Source organism: Pecten maximus, chromosome 19 (genome assembly GCF_902652985.1).
Source record: "Pecten maximus chromosome 19, xPecMax1.1, whole genome shotgun sequence".
In the NCBI taxonomy this organism is placed as follows: Eukaryota; Metazoa; Mollusca; class Bivalvia; order Pectinida; family Pectinidae; genus Pecten; species Pecten maximus.
Window position 1 is genome coordinate 14601917 of NC_047033.1, and position 19294 is coordinate 14621210.

The following is a 19294-nucleotide window of genomic DNA, read 5'->3' on the forward strand; positions in this document are numbered from 1 at the left end:
ATGACTGTTGTTAGATATGTTGTAAGTTGTGATGACTGTGGTTAGATATGTTGTAAGTTGTGATGACTGTGTTAGATATGTTGTAAGTTGTCTCCCTGTTGTTAGATATGTTGTAAGTTGTGATGACTGTGGTTAGATATGTTGTAAGTTGTGATGACTGTGGTTAGATATGTTGTAAGTTGTGATGACTGTGGTTAGATATGTTGTAAGTTGTGATGACTGTGGTTAGATATGTTGTAAGTTGTGATCCCCTGTGGTTAGATATGTTGTAAGTTGTGATGACTGTGGTTAGATATGTTGTAAGTTGTGATGACTGTGGTTAGATATGTTGTAAGTTGTCTCCCCTGTGGTTAGATATGTTGTAAGTTGTGATGACTGTGGTTAGATATGTTATAAGTTGTGATGACTGTGGTTAGATATGTTGTAAGTTGTCTCCCCTGTGGTTAGATATGTTGTAAGTTGTGATGACTGTGGTTAGATATGTTATAAGTTGTGATGACTGTGGTTAGATATGTTGTAAGTTGTGATGACTGTGGTTAGATATGTTGTAAGTTGTGATGACTGTGGTTAGATATGTTGTAAGTTGTGATGACTGTGGTTAGATATGTTGTAAGTTGTGATGACTGTGGTTAGATATGTTGTAAGTTGTGATGACTGTGGTTAGATATGTTGTAAGTTGTGATGACTGTGGTTAGATATGTTGTAAGTTGTGATGACTGTTGGTTAGATATGTTGTAAGTTGTGATGACTGTGGTTAGATATGTTGTAAGTTGTGATGACTGTGGTTAGATATGTTGTAAGTTGTGATGACTGTTGTTAGATATGTTGTAAGTTGTGATGACTGTGGTTAGATATGTTGTAAGTTGTCTCCCCTGTTGTTAGATATGTTGTAAGTTGTCTCCCCTGTTGTTAGATATGTTGTAAGTTGTCTCCCCTGTGGTTAGATATGTTGTAAGTTGTCTCCCCTGTGGTTAGATATGTTATAAGTTGTGATGACTGTGGTTAGATATGTTGTAAGTTGTGATGACTGTGGTTAGATATGTTGTAAGTTGTCTCCCCTGTTGTTAGATATGTTGTAAGTTGTGATGACTGTGGTTAGATATGTTGTAAGTTGTCTCCCCTGTGGTTAGATATGTTGTAAGTTGTGATGACTGTGGTTAGATATGTTGTAAGTTGTGATGACTGTGGTTAGATATGTTGTAAGTTGTGATGACTGTGGTTAGATATGTTGTAAGTTGTCTCCCCTGTGGTTAGATATGTTGTAAGTTGTGATGACTGTGGTTAGATATGTTGTAAGTTGTCTTTCCTGTTATTTTATAAGTATGTTATCTCTGGCTAGAGATGTGTTTTGTCTCTCTGGTGTTATCAGGCACATGTTATCTCTGCTATGGTAAAAGATGTTGTGAGTTGTCTCCCCTATGCTATCTACCTTCTGATAAATCATGTTGTGAGTTGTCTCCCCAATGCTATCTACCTTCTGATAAATCATGTTGTGAGTTGTCTCCCCTATGCTATCTACCTTCTGATAAATCATGTTGTGAGTTGTCTCCCCTATACTATCTCCCCTGTGGCTAGAGATGTGAGATATCTTGCCGGTGTTTTGAGACTAAGTTATCTCCCCTGAGGTTAAAGATGTTGTGAGTTATCTCCCCTGTGTTGTCAGATGTATATTATGTCCCCTGTGATTACAGACCATCAAGAATGCCACTTATGGCTATGTCATGTGGCCTAAGCTATTGTTAACAATTTCTTTAATTGATAAACATAAATGAGCTAAAACAAAAACATCAAGGACTCAAAATGAGCTTTTGCTGGTAATATTATATAAAGAGGTCAAGAAAAAATACAGATAAAATTATTTTATTTTGTTTTATCTATGTAAAATCTTTTGATCAGGGGACCTGTATCAAAACTGAGGCAGGGCTGGCGGACCGCTTCTTCGCTCTCATTGATAAGATCAGTTTTGACTATCTTGGTGAGTAAATTGTCTTTTGTATGATATTTCACAACATAGACTGTTTATGATATCTCATCCAGTAACACAGCCATGTTTTTTTCAAACATTGATAAATTTATAAAAATGTTACTCATTTTCTGTTTGGATTAATTAGTGAAGTGACTTTTTATAATTATCTTGAATGATTGTTGAAATATTTAATTGAGGATGCATGTCCCTTTGAGTTTTTGTTTCACTGTTATAATCTATTTACCTTTCATTATTACAGTGGAGGCCTTCAGGACCAATATGGTTGCCTTCGTACAAGTCTTCTCTCTCATTGTTTGGGTACCGCTCAGCTGCCTCTGCTGGTGTCGGGTGAGTTGTCTCCTCTTTGTAAACTGTATTTATTTGAAATTGAAACAAAAGTTCGTTCTGATTGGTCAAAAAAGAAAAACTTATATTTTTACTGAAAAACTTATATTTTCACTGCAAAATCTTATATATCACTGCTAATCGCTGCAGTGAAAATATAGGTTTTATTGTTTGATAAATTTCTATATTTCACAGGAAAACTGCAATAAAACATTGTATTGCTCTCCCATGCAACTTGTCGGACGCATACTGATTGACTAAGGCTATACAATATTTATCACTGTTGCAGAGTAGAATTTGATATTAAATGGAAGTCATGTGATCAGATGTAGACCAATCAGCATCTGATACAAACTAAATGAAAAGTAATAATATACTGTATCAGGTAAAATCTGGTTTAAGGTCATCTAAAGTGTCTCATGCAGCCAACAAATTGTTTGAGTTCTGACATGCTATTAAACACAAAGACAATTAAATTAAATTAATCAAATTTTGATTTTGGTAATCTGAAGATAATAATTTTTTTTTCTCAGAAATCCCTCTGATTACATGAAAAATCTAAAGATTGAAATGAGTCATAAATACAAGTTGGGCTTTTTTTACCTTCAGCCATCCTCCATACTCCAGGGGTTGTGATCACATATGCCCTTTGTACAGGGAGTTTTGGGTTTGTGGTCGTAATCCCTGGAGTATTGAGGATGGCCATCAGCCTATTTCATCCTAGGTATCATAGGAGTGAGGTTTCATTTTATGCATGTATGTCCATCGATGTAGTTTTTAAAAGAATTTCAATGGGCATACACATTCATAACAAGTAATGTTATTTCAGGATCGTCGTCGGAGGAAGAAGAGAGAAACTCGAGAAAATTTGAGCGTTCGTAGTGTAAGTTGTGTGAACAATAAGATGTACCCTATATATCCTCAAATAAGCCCTCTCCCCTAGTGTAAAAGTTTAGTACTGTAATTTTTTCCAAATAAGTCCCTTGCCCCAGTGTAAAAGATTTTTTTTTTTATCTTTAATGATTTTTGTGTTGCCTACAAATTTAAGCAGGTGTAATGTATGTATCACTTTCGGCATTGGGGTGGCATTTGCAGCAAAGAGATTTCTATGCGATAGCTTAAATTCCCTTGGGCTGATCAAACTTGAACTTCATGCAGATCTTCCTTATCACAAGTGCTTTTAAGGTCCAAAGGTCAAAGGTCAAGGTCACTGTTACTGAAAATAGAAAATTTGTTCCCTTGGGTCAATCAAACTCGAACTTCATGCAGCTTTTTTCTTACCACAAGTGTTTGCATGGGATTGTTTTTTTTTCTACTGGTCAAAAGGTCAAAGGTCAAGGGTACTATTACTATAGATAAAGAATCTGTTTCCATGCAGTCAATCTTGAAATCACCCAACTTTCTGTACAGGTGACACATCCACTTCCGCGGGATTTCTTGTTTTAAAATGTCATCCTATGATTCTTTTGTTATTGACTTTATTGTGAATACATGATGTTCAACACATGATTAAGATGAGAGAAAAGACGGTGGGAAAATTTTCCGAAAATGCTTCAACATACAAACGAACCAACAAAGATTAATGATACACATGTACCATGGTGGCCACCAATATTCCGTCCTCTGGGTAATCTTGTTCTCACATGACTTTGAACCATGTGATCCCAGGGAAATATTGGCACCCACCACCATACTGATGTTTAAATTGACAGATCTTCTCTGTTCTTTCCTTTCAATAATAAGTTGTTTCACCAACATGTTGTATTCACAATTTATATACATGACTCTAGGTTTCTTCTGATCACTCCTTCAGTTGTACATTAATTTACAAATGGAATCAAAGAAAACCCTACAAATATATCTGCCTGTCAAGATTTGTCACGTTACGTAAATCACTGTCTAGACATAGTGTCACACCATAATCTCACTCTATTTTTCAGGACCGCAAACTCATCTACGATTTAGACGGAGAACCAGTCATTGCAAAGAAACCTGCATCAAGAGCTACTCGTAACATGCGGAACATGATACCTATACCTCCGATTGGTGGTATTCGGACAATGAGTGCTCGTGCACCGAGTGAAGCGAGCTACTCCTCGAGGAGAAGGAATCAGATAGCTCCGATCCCTCTAAATAAGGCAAAGAAAAGGCGTGAGATACAGAGAGAATGAGAGCGAATGATGTTAGGGATGACATTATGTCATTAGAGAATGTTTATTAAAAGAACATGTATTGAAATAATCTTAAAAAAACATGTAGTTTAAGTGTCTGCCTGCACTTTATTTTAAAAGGCAATGAACTTTAGCAATAGTTTACTTAGAAACTGCTTTGAATTACAAATCTTTTGACAGCAATAATTTTCCCTTGCACTTACAGGGTAAAATGCTTTTGAATGGAATGGTAATAATTATCATCATGGCAGGGTAAAAGGCTTTTGGAGGGAATGGTATTATCATAATGACAGCAATAAAAATATGTTTTGCCCTGGCTCCTGAAGACTTCAGAATGATTGATAAGAAAGCATGACATCTATGTTTTGTGATATATTTACACCTGAATGTTTTATATATTTTTTTATTACTGACTTGTAACCAAGATGTTGTTATTCTGGTGAAGATTATGTATATATATCTCTTTTCTTCATTCTAAAGACATAATAAAAGTTTACAATTCTTGTGATATTTCCCAAATGATATTATACTTTTGTACAGGGTCTACAAAATGTATCAATTTTGTTATAAAAGGTAATATATTGAAGGTAATTAGGGCTGCTTGAGTTTATAAAACTGTGGTAACAGTGATTTAAATTAATCAGTAAGATTTTATGTAGTATACAATTCTATATTAAGGATTCTATATTTAGTATAGGATTCTATGTTTAGTATAGGATTCTATATTTAGCATAGAATTCTATATTTATTATAGGGTTTTAAATTAAGGATTCGTAAACGATTCTATATATTTAGGATTTTATATTCAGTATACAATTCTGTATTTAGGATTCTATATTCAGTATACAATTCTGTATTTAGGATTCTATATTCAGTATACAATTCTGTATTTAGGATTTTATATTAAGTATACAATTCTGTATTTAGGATTTTATATTCAGTATACAATTCTGTATTTAGGATTCTATATTCAGTACACAATTCTGTATTTAGGATTTTATATTCAGTATACAATTCTGTATTTAGGATTCTGTATTCAGTACATGTATACAATTCTGTATTTAGGATTTTATATTCAGTATACAATTCTGTATTTAGGATTTTATATTCAGTATACAATTCTGTATTTAGGATTCTATATTCAGTACACAATTCTGTATTTAGGATTTTATATTCAGTATACAATTCTGTATTTAGGATTCTGTATTCAGTACATGTATACAATTCTGTATTTAGGATTTTATATTCAGTATACAATTCTGTATTTAGGATTTTTTATTTAGTATAGCATTTCTGTCGTAGGTTTTATTTCTGTGAACATATACAACCCATTATATTGGGTCCACATTTTTTGCAGGGTCATATACAATATTTTTTTTTTAAACTGTTGAATGATTAACCCTACTTCCGTCCATTTATCTTATTTATCTTATGATGTTTTGTTGTGTATCCTAATTATCATAAACATAAAAAAATATGATATACTGATATTTTTTGGGTAAACAATTTTTGCATTTTTTTACGGATTGGTACTTGACCGCAAAATATCAAGTCACACAAATATCAATGTTACTTTCTTTTTCCCCTGAGGACCCCAGCTGGCCGCGGTGGCCGAGTGGTTAAGGTGTCCCGACACTTTAACACTAGACCTCCACCTCTGGGTTGCGAGTTCAAAACCTACGTGGGCAGTTGCCAGGTACTGACCGTAGGCCGGTGGTTTTTCTCCGGGTACTCCAGCTTTCCTCCACCTCCAAAACCTGGCACGTCCTTAAATGACCCTGGCTGTTAATAGGACGTTAAACAAAAACAAACCAAAATGAGGACCCCAGCTACCTGTTAATCGGGCGCTGAAACTGATACCATGGTAAAATTTCAGTAATTGTTTCTGACCATAATGATATTACCACAGTGAAAAAATTATTGTTTTTTTTTTGTTTGGTTTATTACCATGGAAAGTTCTGGAAATGATGTCATGATAGTTAGGTTGATCAAACATTTAAACTACATGTACAAATATGCAAAAATTAGCCTCACACATATTTATTTAGTTTTGAAACCAAACAGCAAAATATAATCACTGGCAAAAATAATCAGACTTACTCTAAGTGATGTGAGCTGTTGAATTTCTCATAGATCCTCACTTTACACACAGTATTGTTAATGTACGTTATCATGGTAACTTATTTGTTTGTATGAATTTTACAACAAGCTTTTATTTTAATACCCTAACTTCAATATCATACACCAGTAACTTTTATCGCTTGATAGAGTTTACAAAATTGTGACGCAATTCACTGTTATAGATTAACCAATTTTGTAATTTTCATGAATGAGTGGGCATTTTTAAAGATCATGTATTATATACCTAAACTATATATGTCAGAGCAGTTTGACACGTTGTGTATATCTTACAGGTTGATGTTAGTTTGTTTATGAAAGGTATGAAGAATTGCTTGTACATGTTTTTTGTTAAGTGTATGTTTAGAAATGTGTCGATGCACTGGGAAATGTATTTAATAATGAGAGAGAGACAGAGAGACAGAGAGACAGAGAGAGAGACCGTGAGAGCATTTGGATGTGTTTGAAATGTGATAACTTTTATTATGTTAAAAAGGTTTTTTTTTCAATTATTTCAATGCCATGGCTATCAATTTTGAAACAAATGCTTATTTGCTGTGTTGTAGATTGTAATTATTTTTCCAAATTTTTTTTTTTTTTTTTTTTTGCTGAAATGGTTGCCCCCTTAACCAGTTTGAACCAAATTTTTTCCAGCATGAGCCCAGGTAATTATTAAATATCTGTTTCATTTGAACTACTTAAGTTATTGAGTATTAGAGAAAATATTTTCTATGTAAGTAAATATTTAAATATTAAAATTTACTTTTATACATAAATTGATTACTTCATGTTTAATGATTGAACTGTAGTGGTGCAGCTATTGAAATTGTTTTGGAGATTGTTAGATAGTAGAGGTTTAAGATGTTGTGTTGGTTAAGGTATTATACTAACCAGATGTTTTTATAACTCATAGGTACAAAAGGAATGCAGTTTTTCCACTGTCTCATTAATATGCAAATATGTTTAAATTAAAAGGGAATAAAATTTATGCATTCTATATACTGACTTTCATCGTTCTTTTTAATAGCATGCAAAAATAAAAGCAACCATGTTTATAAACAGCATAATAAAATTATCACTAGCACTCTTATTGGAGAAAACATGACATTTGCGTTTCATGATTTGCATGGTTCATACAAACCTTGAAAAGTTTTGAATTTCAGAACGTACGCAAGTTTAATGTTTTATCTTTGAAAACTATAGTGCATGATTATTTTTATACCTGTGGTTTCAAAAAAAGAAAAAGGAAATGAAATTAATTCTGTAATTTTGTTTTACTTTAATTTTGAATAATCACATAGTCTGTGGTTAACCAATTCATATGGCTATGAATAGTAGACCAAATCTTTCAAAAAATTAATAAAATGGCTGTAAACAGCATAGTCTACACAATGTTAAAAAAAAAAAAAAAATGAAATTTTGTTTTACATTGATTTTGAATATAGACTGTGGTTTAGCTAGGGGCCGCGGTGGCCAAGTGGTTAAGGTGTCCCGACACTTAAACACTAGCCCTCCACCTCTGGGTTGCGAGTTCGAAACCTACGTGGGGCAGTTGCCAAGTACTGACCATAGGCCGGTGGTTTTTCTCCGGGTACTCCGGCTTTCCTCCACCTCCAAAACCTGGCACGCCCTTAAATGACCCTGGCTGTTAATAGGACAAAAACAAAAAAAACAAACAAACAAACTGTGGTTAGCTAAGTACATATCAATGTATATGGATAGTAGACCAGAACTATTTATTGCCATCAACAAAATGATGCCAAGATTATACCTCATTGTTATTTGTCAACAGCGCATTAACCTTTTTTTTGCAGAAGTAATGTGCCTAAAAAAATATGAAGATACAGAGCTGAAGAATTTCTTAAATTCTACATATGAGATACTAGGTAAATTTTTGCTCATCGTGAACACCTTACCAAATTCATGACCACATTGTCTTACAAACTGATTTCTTTAAATTTGCTATAATATGCACATCCAACAGATTAAAAAAAAAAATCAGAGTTAAGTTAAAAGATTATTTTAATGGAGATGAAAAATTGGGTGAAAGCTGAACATTATACATTAAAATAAAACACAAAATGCAAACAAAATTTGGCTGAGTGACCGTCCGTTTCATAGGTTTTTGTGGACATTGATTTGGGAAAAGTTGATTCCTATATTGTGTATCTAGAGTTGATTCCCATTTAATGTATATAGAGTCAATTCCCATTTTGTGTATCTGGAGTTGATTCCTATATTGTGTATCTAGAGTTGATTCCCATTTTGTGTATCTAGAGTTGATTCCCATTTTGTGTATCTAGAGTTGATTCCCATTTTGTGTATCTACAGTTGATTCCCATTTTGTGTATCTAGAGTCGATTCCCATTTTGTGTATCTACAGTTGATTCCCATTTTGTGTATCTACAGTTGATTCCCATTTTGTGTATCTAGAGTTGGTTCCCATTTAGTGTATCTAGAGTCAATTCCAATTTTGTGTATCTGGAGTTGATTCCTATATTGTGTATCTGGAGTTGATTCCCATTTTGTGTATCTGGAGTTGATTCCTATATTGTGTATCTACAGTTGATTCCCATTTTGTGTATCTAGAGTTGATTCCCATTTTGTGTATCTAGAGTCGATTCCCATTTTGTGTATCTAGAGTTGATTCCCATTTAGTGTATCTACAGTTGATTCCCATTTAGTGTAGAGTTGATTCCCATTTAGTGTATATGGAGTTGATTCCTATATTGTGTATCTGGAGTTGATTCCTATATTGTGTATCTGGAGTTGATTCCTATATTGTGTATCTGGAGTTGATTCCTATATTGTGTATCTGGAGTTGATTCCCATTTAGTGCATCTACAGTTGATTCCCATTTAGTGTATCTGGAGTTGATTCCCATTTAGTGTATCTGGAGTTGATTCCCATTTAGTGTATCTGGAGTTGATTTCCGTTAAGTAGCTAGTGTTGATTCCCATTTAGTGTATCTAGAGTTGATTTCCGTTTAGTAGCTAGTGTTGATTCCCATTTAGTGTATCTGGAGGCGATTCCCATTTAATGTATCTAGAGTTGATTTCCGTTTAGTAGCTAGTGTTGATTCCCATTTAGTGTATCTGGAGGCGATTCCCATTTAATGTATCTAGAGTTGATTTCCGTTTAGTAGCTAGTGTTGATTCCCATTGTATGTATCTTGAGTTGATTTCCATTGTGTATTTTGAAATGATTCCCATTTTGTGAACCTAAGAGTTAATTTTCATTTAGTGTATCTGGGCTTGATTCCCATTTCGTGTACCTACTATCTAAGAGTTGATTCCCATTTTGTGTATCTTGATTTGATTCCCATTGTGTATTTTGAAATGATTCCCATTTTGTGAACCTAAGAGTTAATTTTCATTTAGTGTATCTGGGCTTGATTCCCATTTCGTGTACCTACTATCTAAAAGTTGATTCCCATTTTGTGTATGTTGAATCATGTATGATTATCACATACACAGTTTCTGAACCATGTGAATTTGATACGGAAAAAAATATTGAAATACCTAGAATTATTTTACAACTTTACATATTATTAAAACTAGAAACAATGTTCAGTTTACATGATTATTTATTACAGTTTATTACATTCATCATATTTCTATACATTTGTACATCATCATTGTCAACAAATACAACAAGGTGTAGTTGTACAATGGAAACTTTTAGTCTCTAACAATCTCAAGTTTGATCTCTCTTGCACATCAGTAAACAAAGCTGCGAAAAAAAAGCTAGACATTTTGGACATAAATTTGCTGATCCGGTCATTTTCACGTTAAAATATAAACTGACAATATAAAAGTATCACAATCATAAAAAGACCACACAAAAGCAATAACAATGATGAGGAAATGATAAATGGAATAGGATTACCATATTTAATGCGCAAATAAACCCCTGACAACAAGTCTTTGACTACAAATAAGCCACTCCTGTATTTTTGCAGCATCATCAATTTTAGAGTAGCTAAAAGTGGATCACATAAGAGCCCTCTCAAACATTTCATACTTAACTTTTACACAAGAAGAGGGGGCTCATTTGAGGATAATTACGGTAAGTCCATAACGCTGTCTGAATGATACTATAAGTGAATGACTATGTTACTGGAATGGCTGAACAAATCATAACAAAGTTGATAACCTAAAGGCAACTGAGGTAATGAAGAAACAAAAAGAAAATGAAGATGATAGAACGACGTAATATAGTAAGATGAAATAATTGAAACTACAACATAAACAATGAAGACAACAATGCAAAATTGAAAACATTTGATGAACTGAAAAAATATCCCCGATATTGTACTTTATAGGAATTTGTTCAATGCATGGTTAAACATTAACTTGGATGACTTTGATAACCCTTGGTCACATCCACTTATGTTGCATGGTGTTTCAATTATAGAACCAATACATTTTAATTTTATTTTTGGTGGGAAAAAAATCACAATTGTAGCGCACAACTATATAAAACATTATCTTTGAAACCTAAACATTTCATTCCAGAACATAAGCACTACCAGTGATCTATCATTTAGATGTTAGTTTAAATGACCACCAAGACCGAGTTTTCCAAGATAAGGCATCACAAGATAACAATTCAGGGAAAGGTTTGTTAATATGTATATTGTCTTATATTTTGTTTTGTTTTTATTAAAAACTAGACGTTGATCAATTAAATGCGTTCAAGAGACAACTTGTCTGTATTTTCTGTAAAAAATGTCTTTTCCGATTTTTTTCTTTTTAATTAAGATATGTTTTCCTGCTATCATTAAATGACAACTGTTACAAGTCTACATTTTTTCTCAGTCAATGACTTAATTTTCTCCGTACTGATACTAATACTTCTGAGATAAGTTTCAATGATACTACACCCATGCCATTCCAAATCAAACACTCTAATATGGAATTAAGTCCATATTTTTGCTTTCAAAAACTAGATATTAACCCTGTCCGTGTCATTCCAACTCAGCCCTTCAGATCTGGAACTAATTCCGTATATTTTCTTTCAAACTCCGACTTCTCCCTCATCTGTAGAACTCATCAGTTTCTTACCGACCTCCCTTAATCATACTCAAACATTCACCAGTTTCTGATACAGGTGTCCGTATTTGAACTTCAGATCACTGACTTCAAACACTCGTTAGTTTCTGTAACTGGTGTTTGTATCTCAACTTCAGAACACTGACTTCATCAACCACTCGTTAGTTTCTGTAACTGGTGTTTGTATCTCAACTTCAGAACACTGACTTCATCAACCACTCGTTAGTTTCTGTAACTGGTGTTTGTATCTCAACTTCAGAACACTGACTTCATCAACCACTCGTTAGTTTCTGTAACTGGTGTTTGTATCTCAACTTCAGAACACTGACTTCATCAACCACTCGTTAGTTTCTGTAACTGGTGTTTGTACCTCAACTTCGGAATACTGACTTCATCAAACACTCGTTAGTTTCTGTAACTGGTGTCCGTATTTGAACTTCAGATCACTGACTTCATCAAACACTTGTTAGCTTCTGTGATTCTGTTCTTATGATATTTATCAGATCCTGATTGATGAGGAATATAAACCGAAGACATGAAATCTGAAAGAAGAAAACAAAATCCTGATAACGAACATTGATAAATAACTTTCCTTCATATAAAACATAATTTCTATTCTGGCTGATTTACTGGTCTAGGCTCTGGGGGTAAATCATATCTATATACAAGTTCCCGTTTAAGATGCTACACTCCACCGACAGCATATACAAGGCTTGCCGCAAAAAAAAATTATGAAATGGCACCCACAGTGTAAAATGCATTTAATTAAGACCAACAAGTGAAAATCCATTGTCAACCATAAGTTTCTGTACACAATATTTTGAAATCTAGTAAATATCATTGAAATATTGTGTATTGAAAATTTTGTTGTCTTATAATGCTTTTAAGTTTAAGAAAAGTTGATACATTTATTGACGATCTACAAATCCTCAAAATACAACATTTTTGCAATATTTTGTCTTTTTAGAAATTTTGTTAAGTTTGCACAGAATAACATAATTTTTGAAATGGATAATTCATAGTATAATGTTAAGGTACATCTTTTAAAAATAAGTTTTAATGCATTTTTGAAATATCTTGAGATGGATCCCTCCCTTGACATTTCCTGAGATTTATCAAGGCAGGGTTATTTTCATAAGAATTTGCCAATGCCACTAACAAATTCATAATCTTCAAGATATTACAAATTAAATTTTGATGCACTGATAACATTTCAATAAGACAAAGGAGTGTGTACAGTTTTTTAAGGATGGCAGTGTATACTAACAGTGTCTAAAAATGGTCACGTATAAGACTGAAGGTTTCTTGTAGAGGCAGATCACAAAAGAATTTCTTCGGGATGAATTTTGATATTTACTTTTGATTTACTTTGAATTTAAAAGATAAACTTAGAGGCTCAATCTTTTGGAAGTGTTAGTTACATTGAGTATGAAAATTTTAGTATTATAAAAATATACAACAGCCTATCCTTCTTTTTAACTTATCATAATTACTCTTTCTCGGAGATTAACATCTTTAATATTTACTGTTAAATGAATAAGATATTATTTAATTATTATCATAATTACTTTTTCACAGAGATTAACATATTTAATGTTTACTGTTAATGAATAAGATATTATTTATTTATTATCATAATTACTCTTTCTCAGAGATAAACATCTTTAATATTTACTGTTAATGAATAAGATATTATTTAATTATTATCATAATTACTCTTTCTCAGAGATAAACATCTTTAATATTTACTGTTAATGAATAAGATATTATTTAATTATTATCATAATTACTTTTTCTCAGAGATTAACATCTTTAATATTTACTGTTAATGAATAAGATATTATTCATTTATTAACTTCAAGAGAGAGAACATCGAATATAAAACAAAAATGAACAAAGGGAGACAACTTTCAGCAATCTTGTGGTATAATTTGTAAGATAAGTGTCAAATGGTACAAAATGTCTCTCAACAACCATTTTCAGACTAACACGAGTATTTACCTCTACCACTGAATTGTTGCAAAGTTTCTGTTTGTTTCCAATGAGAACAGGACGCCCATCAATGTAGATTGGTCGCTTTCCTTCGTTGGCGATGAAAAAGTCACCATTGTTTCTGAGTTTGATTATACCCTGTCGTCGTGAGATTTTCCAGGCGGGTCCTTCCAGGGACAGATCCACATCTATCTGATTATCTTTCGTGGCTCGTCCCAAAGTTATCTACAAACAACACTTATTTTAATTTACCTTTTCTAAATTATGGCTCATCCCAAAGTTATCTACAAACAACACTTATTTTAATTTACCTTTTCTAAACTAACTGGTATCCGAGGCTGAATTGGGGCGACATCTTACTCACTTTTCAAAAGAACACAACACAACATACGAACACACCTATATAAGCCCAAGTATGTGTCTGCTAGCAAATTAACACACTTAATAGTTGATGCATTTTGGCATTAAAAAATGACCAAATGGAGAAAGTACCTCTTTTGTCTCAAGAGACAATAACAATCGTTTAAACTAACAGAAAACAACTTGGTGACTAGGATGACTATTACTCTAAAATATATCATAAGGAAAGGGTAAGTATTAAACAGGCATCCTGTATAAATGTAAACAAGCATGAAAAACAATTTAAGCTATTGTTCAGACCATTTTGACTTACCTCCCTTGATCTCATCAAATAACGCACAAGACGGCCCCGAAGTACTGCCAAAGTTTGGTTGTCAAAGTCAGGCGGACTTATACCTGGAAGAGGAATTAGAGAAAGTTTCTTGTGTAAAGTTCTTAAAATGTTAAAATGAAGGTAATTTCTTTTTAATCACACCATATATTCTGATATTAGAAATTTTTAAATTAATATATATTATCTCGCATTTAATTATGTCATCACATAACTACTTCAGCTCCTTGAAAACAAGTACATGTATCCATGGAAATGAAGAAGCCTAAAGTAAGTTAAACAATTAAAACTGTAGAATTTCTTTGAAGTTGATGTTCAATATTCTCTTACCTGTTACACTGTCAACAAGCACCTGCCATTTAGGTAGTTCTTGTTCTAAATGGCGAATTTCTTTCTTATTTCTTCTGTCAGACACATTTAGCTCTGTTGGAAAGAATTAACAATTTAGGAAAAGACTTACGTACGGAAATGTATTTAGTGATTTCAATACTAATTTTCTCTCCCTAGAACATAACCATATAAGGGGATTTAATGGTTAATTAAATACAGAAGCTTATTATATTATTCTCAAATGAAAAGGAAACTTGTCCTGGGTAAACAATTTTGTACTTAATCCAATAACTAAGATATTTTTTCATCAAATATTAAGACATTTTTTTATCAAATAATATTTGATGAAAAAATATCTTAATATTTGATGAAAAATGTTAATATTCATCAAAAGAGCTTATTCAAATCTTAGATGACAACTGATCACTTTATGTCTCACACATACTGATAACAGGGAAGGTTTGCGATCCTTTTATAAAGTAAATCACCTTGTTCTAATGTCTCATCCTTTGGGTCCCTAACATCCTCATCATTCATCATATCCTCCGCATCCGAGAAATTCAGGACATGGTCACCTCGCGGCATAGGTTGTACTGAAAGTATTTAATAATACAATTAATTACCATCAATAACTACGATGTGTGATAAGCTACATAACTATTATGTCATTCAAAACTGCTACTGCAAAACAATATTCCAAACTGAAATCATCTGCCTTTAGAAATTAAAGAAAATATAATAATTTTAGAATTCTGTAATACTGTTCCTGTTTGGTTGGTTATTTGGTAACACTGTACATGATTGGTTGATTATTCAGAAATATGCCACCTAATTGGTTCATTATTTTGTATCAATGTACCTGATTGGTCAGGAAGTAGGTGGTACTGCTTCATGAGTATCCAATGGTTGTGGAGAGCTTTGGCAGTGCGGAGTGGATGGAATACATCAGACTCTTTCTCCAGCAGGTCTTGGAACGTATCTCCTGATGGTTGACTTGTCTGTATAAATTTTTTTTTAAATCAACAATAATTACCAACAGCTTAAAACACCCTCCCAGAACACCTGGGTCTGTATTCATGAAACTGTACACATGCTTAAATACAAATTTTCAGCTCAAACTCAAATATTTTTGATGGAAAATCTGGTTTTTTTAATAGTTAATATTTTTTCAATGAACCGAAATAAATTTGAAAAGACTTAAAGTGGGATATTATTTTCAATGTTTCGATTGATTTCATATGGGATTCTTTAATTGTGAGGATACAGAACAGTTTTAAATATTGGTATATAACCTGAAATTACTCAATCACTGACTTATACCTCTCTTCTTAATTAAATCCAGATGTGGATACAGATGACAATGCCAGGGCAATAGAAGTTAACTGTCTTCACTTTGTTAATAACAATTTGAAATAGTAGAATCTTTTCCCCCATAACGACACCGTATGACACATCTGTCTGGACATAATACATGTATCATACAGCATTATTATGTAAGGTTCCATAATATATAGCCTCATTATGGGGAAATAGAACAAGAGGCCCATGGGGCCTGTATCGCTCACCTGGTTGGATTTGACCAAATGTCAAAATAATGTTCCTGTTCAATTCCTTTTGTTTGTTAACCTCAAACAATGCTATATATGGTTATAGCGTGGGGATCCCAACTGCTTTAAAGAAATAATGAAGTCCAGACTCTCTGAGTTTACAACATGCATTTATAACTTTATGACTAGTAGTGATTTAAAGGAATTACCTCTATTTCCCATATGGGGCCCCACCCCTTTTGCCCCCTCGGGGGGCAGAGTCACCATTTATGCAAAATCTGTTCCCCTTCCCCAAAGAATGTTTCTTACTAAATTGGGTTCAAATCCATTCATAAATTTATGACTAGTAGCGATTTAAAGGAATTACCTCTATTTCCCATATGGGGCCCCGCCCCTTTGGCCCCTTGGGGGGCAGAGTCACCATTTATGCAAATCTGTTCCCCTTCCCCAAAGGATGTTTCTTATCAAATTGGGTTCAAATCCATTCATAACTTTATGACAAGTAGAGATTTAAAGGAATTACCTCTATTTCACATATGGGGCCCCGCCTCTTTGGCCCCTCGGGGGTCAGAGTCATAATTTATGCAAAATCTGTTCCCCTTCACATAAGAATGTTTCTGACCAATTTGGGTTTAAATCCATTCAAAACTTTATGACTAGTAGCGATTTGAAGGAATTACCTCTTATTTCCCCATTAGGCTCCGCCCCTTTGGCCCCTTGGGGGGCAAAGTCACCATTTAAGCAAAATCTGTTCTCCTTCCCCCCAGAATGCTTCTGACTAAATTGGGTTTAAATCCATTCATAACTTTATGACAAGTAGCGATTTAAAGGAATTGCCTCAATTTCCCCTATTCGGCCCCCCCCCCCCCCCCTTTCGCCCCTTGGGGGTCAGAGTAGCCATTTATGCAAAATCTGTTCCCCTTCCCCAAAGGATGTTTCTGACCAAATTGGGTTAAAATCCATTCATAACTTTATGACTAGTAGCGATTTGAAGGAATTACCTCTATTTCCCCATTAGGCCCCGCCCCTCAGGCCCCTTGGGGGTCAGAGTCACCATTTATGCAAAATCCGTTCCCCTTCCCCCAAGAATGTTTTTGACCAAATTGGGTTCAAATCCATTCATAATTTTATGACTAGTAGTGATTTAAAGGAATTGCCTAAATTTCCCCTATTGGGCCCCGCCCCTCAGGCCCCTTGGGGGTCAGAGTCACCATTTATGCAAAATCTGATCCCCTTCTGCCAAGGATGATTCTGACCAAATTTGGTCAAAATCCAATAAGAACTTTTTGACTAGTAGCGATTTGAACCAAATGTTGACGGACGACGGACGACAGACGACGGACGCCGCACCATGGCATAAGCTCACCGGACCTTCGGTCCAGGTGAGCTAAAAAGGGGAGTTCAGCATGTTACAGTGTTAAAAATAATCTGAATTGTGGACTTACTTGTATGTGGATACTAAAGACATAAAACCAAACGTTTACCACAGGATATCCTGTCAGTTCTGTATCAGATATAGAATTAACACTCACCGAGGCGATGGTCCCCAGTAATGTTTACCACAGGATATCCTGTCAGTTCTACATCAGATATAGAATTAACACTCACCGAGGCGACGGTCCCCAGTAATGTTTACCACAGGATATCCTGTCAGTTCTGTATCAGATATAGAATTAACACTCACCGAGGCGACGGTCCCAAGCAGTGTTTCCTCCTCCTTACTAAAGAGAGCTTTACCCTGTACATTGTTCATAATATCAGGATGGAGTTGTTTCATAGCCTGGATAGCCAGTCTGTAAACAAAAAATAATCATTTGAAAAGAAGTATATTGAGCCAAACCTATCTATAAAGGTCACATAAAGTATCAAAGAAAAGCAATGTGATGTGATGATCTTGACAGATATAAGACTGGGGAGGTGACCTTGACATTTTAGTCTGTGATGTGGTGGCCTTGACATATACTAGACTGGTGAGGAGATGTGATGACCTTGACATATACTAGACTGGTGAGGAAGTGACCTTGACATTCCAGTCTGTGATGTGATGTCCTTCACATATATTCTACTCTGGTGAGGAGTTGACCTTGACATTCTAGCATGTGATGTGATGACCTTGACATATACTAGTCTATTAAGGAAGTCACCTTGACATTTTAATATGTGATGTGATGATCTTTACCTATACAACTCTGGTGAGGAAGTGACCATGACCTTCAAGCCTATGATGTGATGATCTTGACCTATACAAATATGTTGAGGAAGTGACCTTGACCGTCAAGTCTATGATGTGATGACCTTGACATATACCAGTCTGTTTAGAAAGTGACCTTGACCTTCTAGTCTATGACGTGAGGACCTTGACCTATACAAATATGTTGAGGAAGTGGCCTTGACCTTCAAGTTTATGATGTGATGACCTTGACATATACCAGTCTGTTGAGAAAGTGGCCTTGACCTTCTAGTCTATGAAGTGAGGACCTTGACATATACCAGTCTGTTGAGGAAGTGACCTTGTCACTTTAATATGTGATGTAATGACCTGGACTTATCCTACTGAATATTTCTTATCCTACTGAGGCAGTAACCTTGCATATACATTCTGTACCAGTGAATTGAGGTCACATATACTGGTGAGGTGATGACTCAAACATAGATTACTTACTTGGATATGACAGGGTCGTATAGAAGGGCATACCATCGCTCCTGGATTTCTTTCAAAGTGAAACGACATGAAAACTTGACACCTAGATGTACCGCTGTGAGATCATTGGTCTGTTGACAGACAAAAGGCAGATTATGTATAGACAATGAAAAAAATATACATCAACTTTAAATATTGTTACATTGCAATACATTTTTTTTTATTTATTTACTTACTTAAGTGTGTTGAAATAAATTAGTACATTTCCATTGAAAATAAAACATGCATATACCGGAGATAATCTTGATAACATTTCTTAGCTGCCACAAGTTTCATCATCTTTGCCTCTTAATTTCAAATGATACCTTGATCTGATCAATGACATGATCTGTACTCAGATATCACATAAATGTACACTGGAAGTAATACTTTGCAACAA

The 19294-nt window shown here is 34.1% G+C and overlaps 2 protein-coding genes across 2 annotated transcripts in view; one reads left to right on the forward strand and one right to left on the reverse strand.

The window, feature by feature from the left end:
• Positions 1-5558, forward strand: part of LOC117317752 (ADAM 17-like protease) — a 39796-nt gene extending 34238 nt beyond the window's left edge. The window contains exons 20-23 of the mRNA XM_033872665.1: positions 1897-1975; positions 2226-2314; positions 3141-3194; positions 4252-5558. Of these exons, the coding sequence (XP_033728556.1) occupies positions 1897-1975; positions 2226-2314; positions 3141-3194; positions 4252-4482 (453 nt within the window). The 3' untranslated portion in view covers positions 4483-5558. The remainder of the gene's footprint in view (positions 1-1896; positions 1976-2225; positions 2315-3140; positions 3195-4251) is intronic.
• Positions 5559-10168: 4610 nt separating this feature from the next.
• LOC117317641 (microspherule protein 1-like) overlaps positions 10169-19294 on the reverse strand; it is a 40501-nt gene continuing 31375 nt past the window's right edge. Inside the window, exons 5-12 of the mRNA XM_033872497.1 lie at positions 18877-18986; positions 17899-18007; positions 15527-15665; positions 15156-15260; positions 14668-14760; positions 14320-14402; positions 13656-13871; positions 10169-12196 (exon numbers count right to left, since the gene is read on the reverse strand). Coding sequence (XP_033728388.1) covers positions 12110-12196; positions 13656-13871; positions 14320-14402; positions 14668-14760; positions 15156-15260; positions 15527-15665; positions 17899-18007; positions 18877-18986 — 942 coding nt within the window. The 3' untranslated portion in view covers positions 10169-12109. The remainder of the gene's footprint in view (positions 12197-13655; positions 13872-14319; positions 14403-14667; positions 14761-15155; positions 15261-15526; positions 15666-17898; positions 18008-18876; positions 18987-19294) is intronic.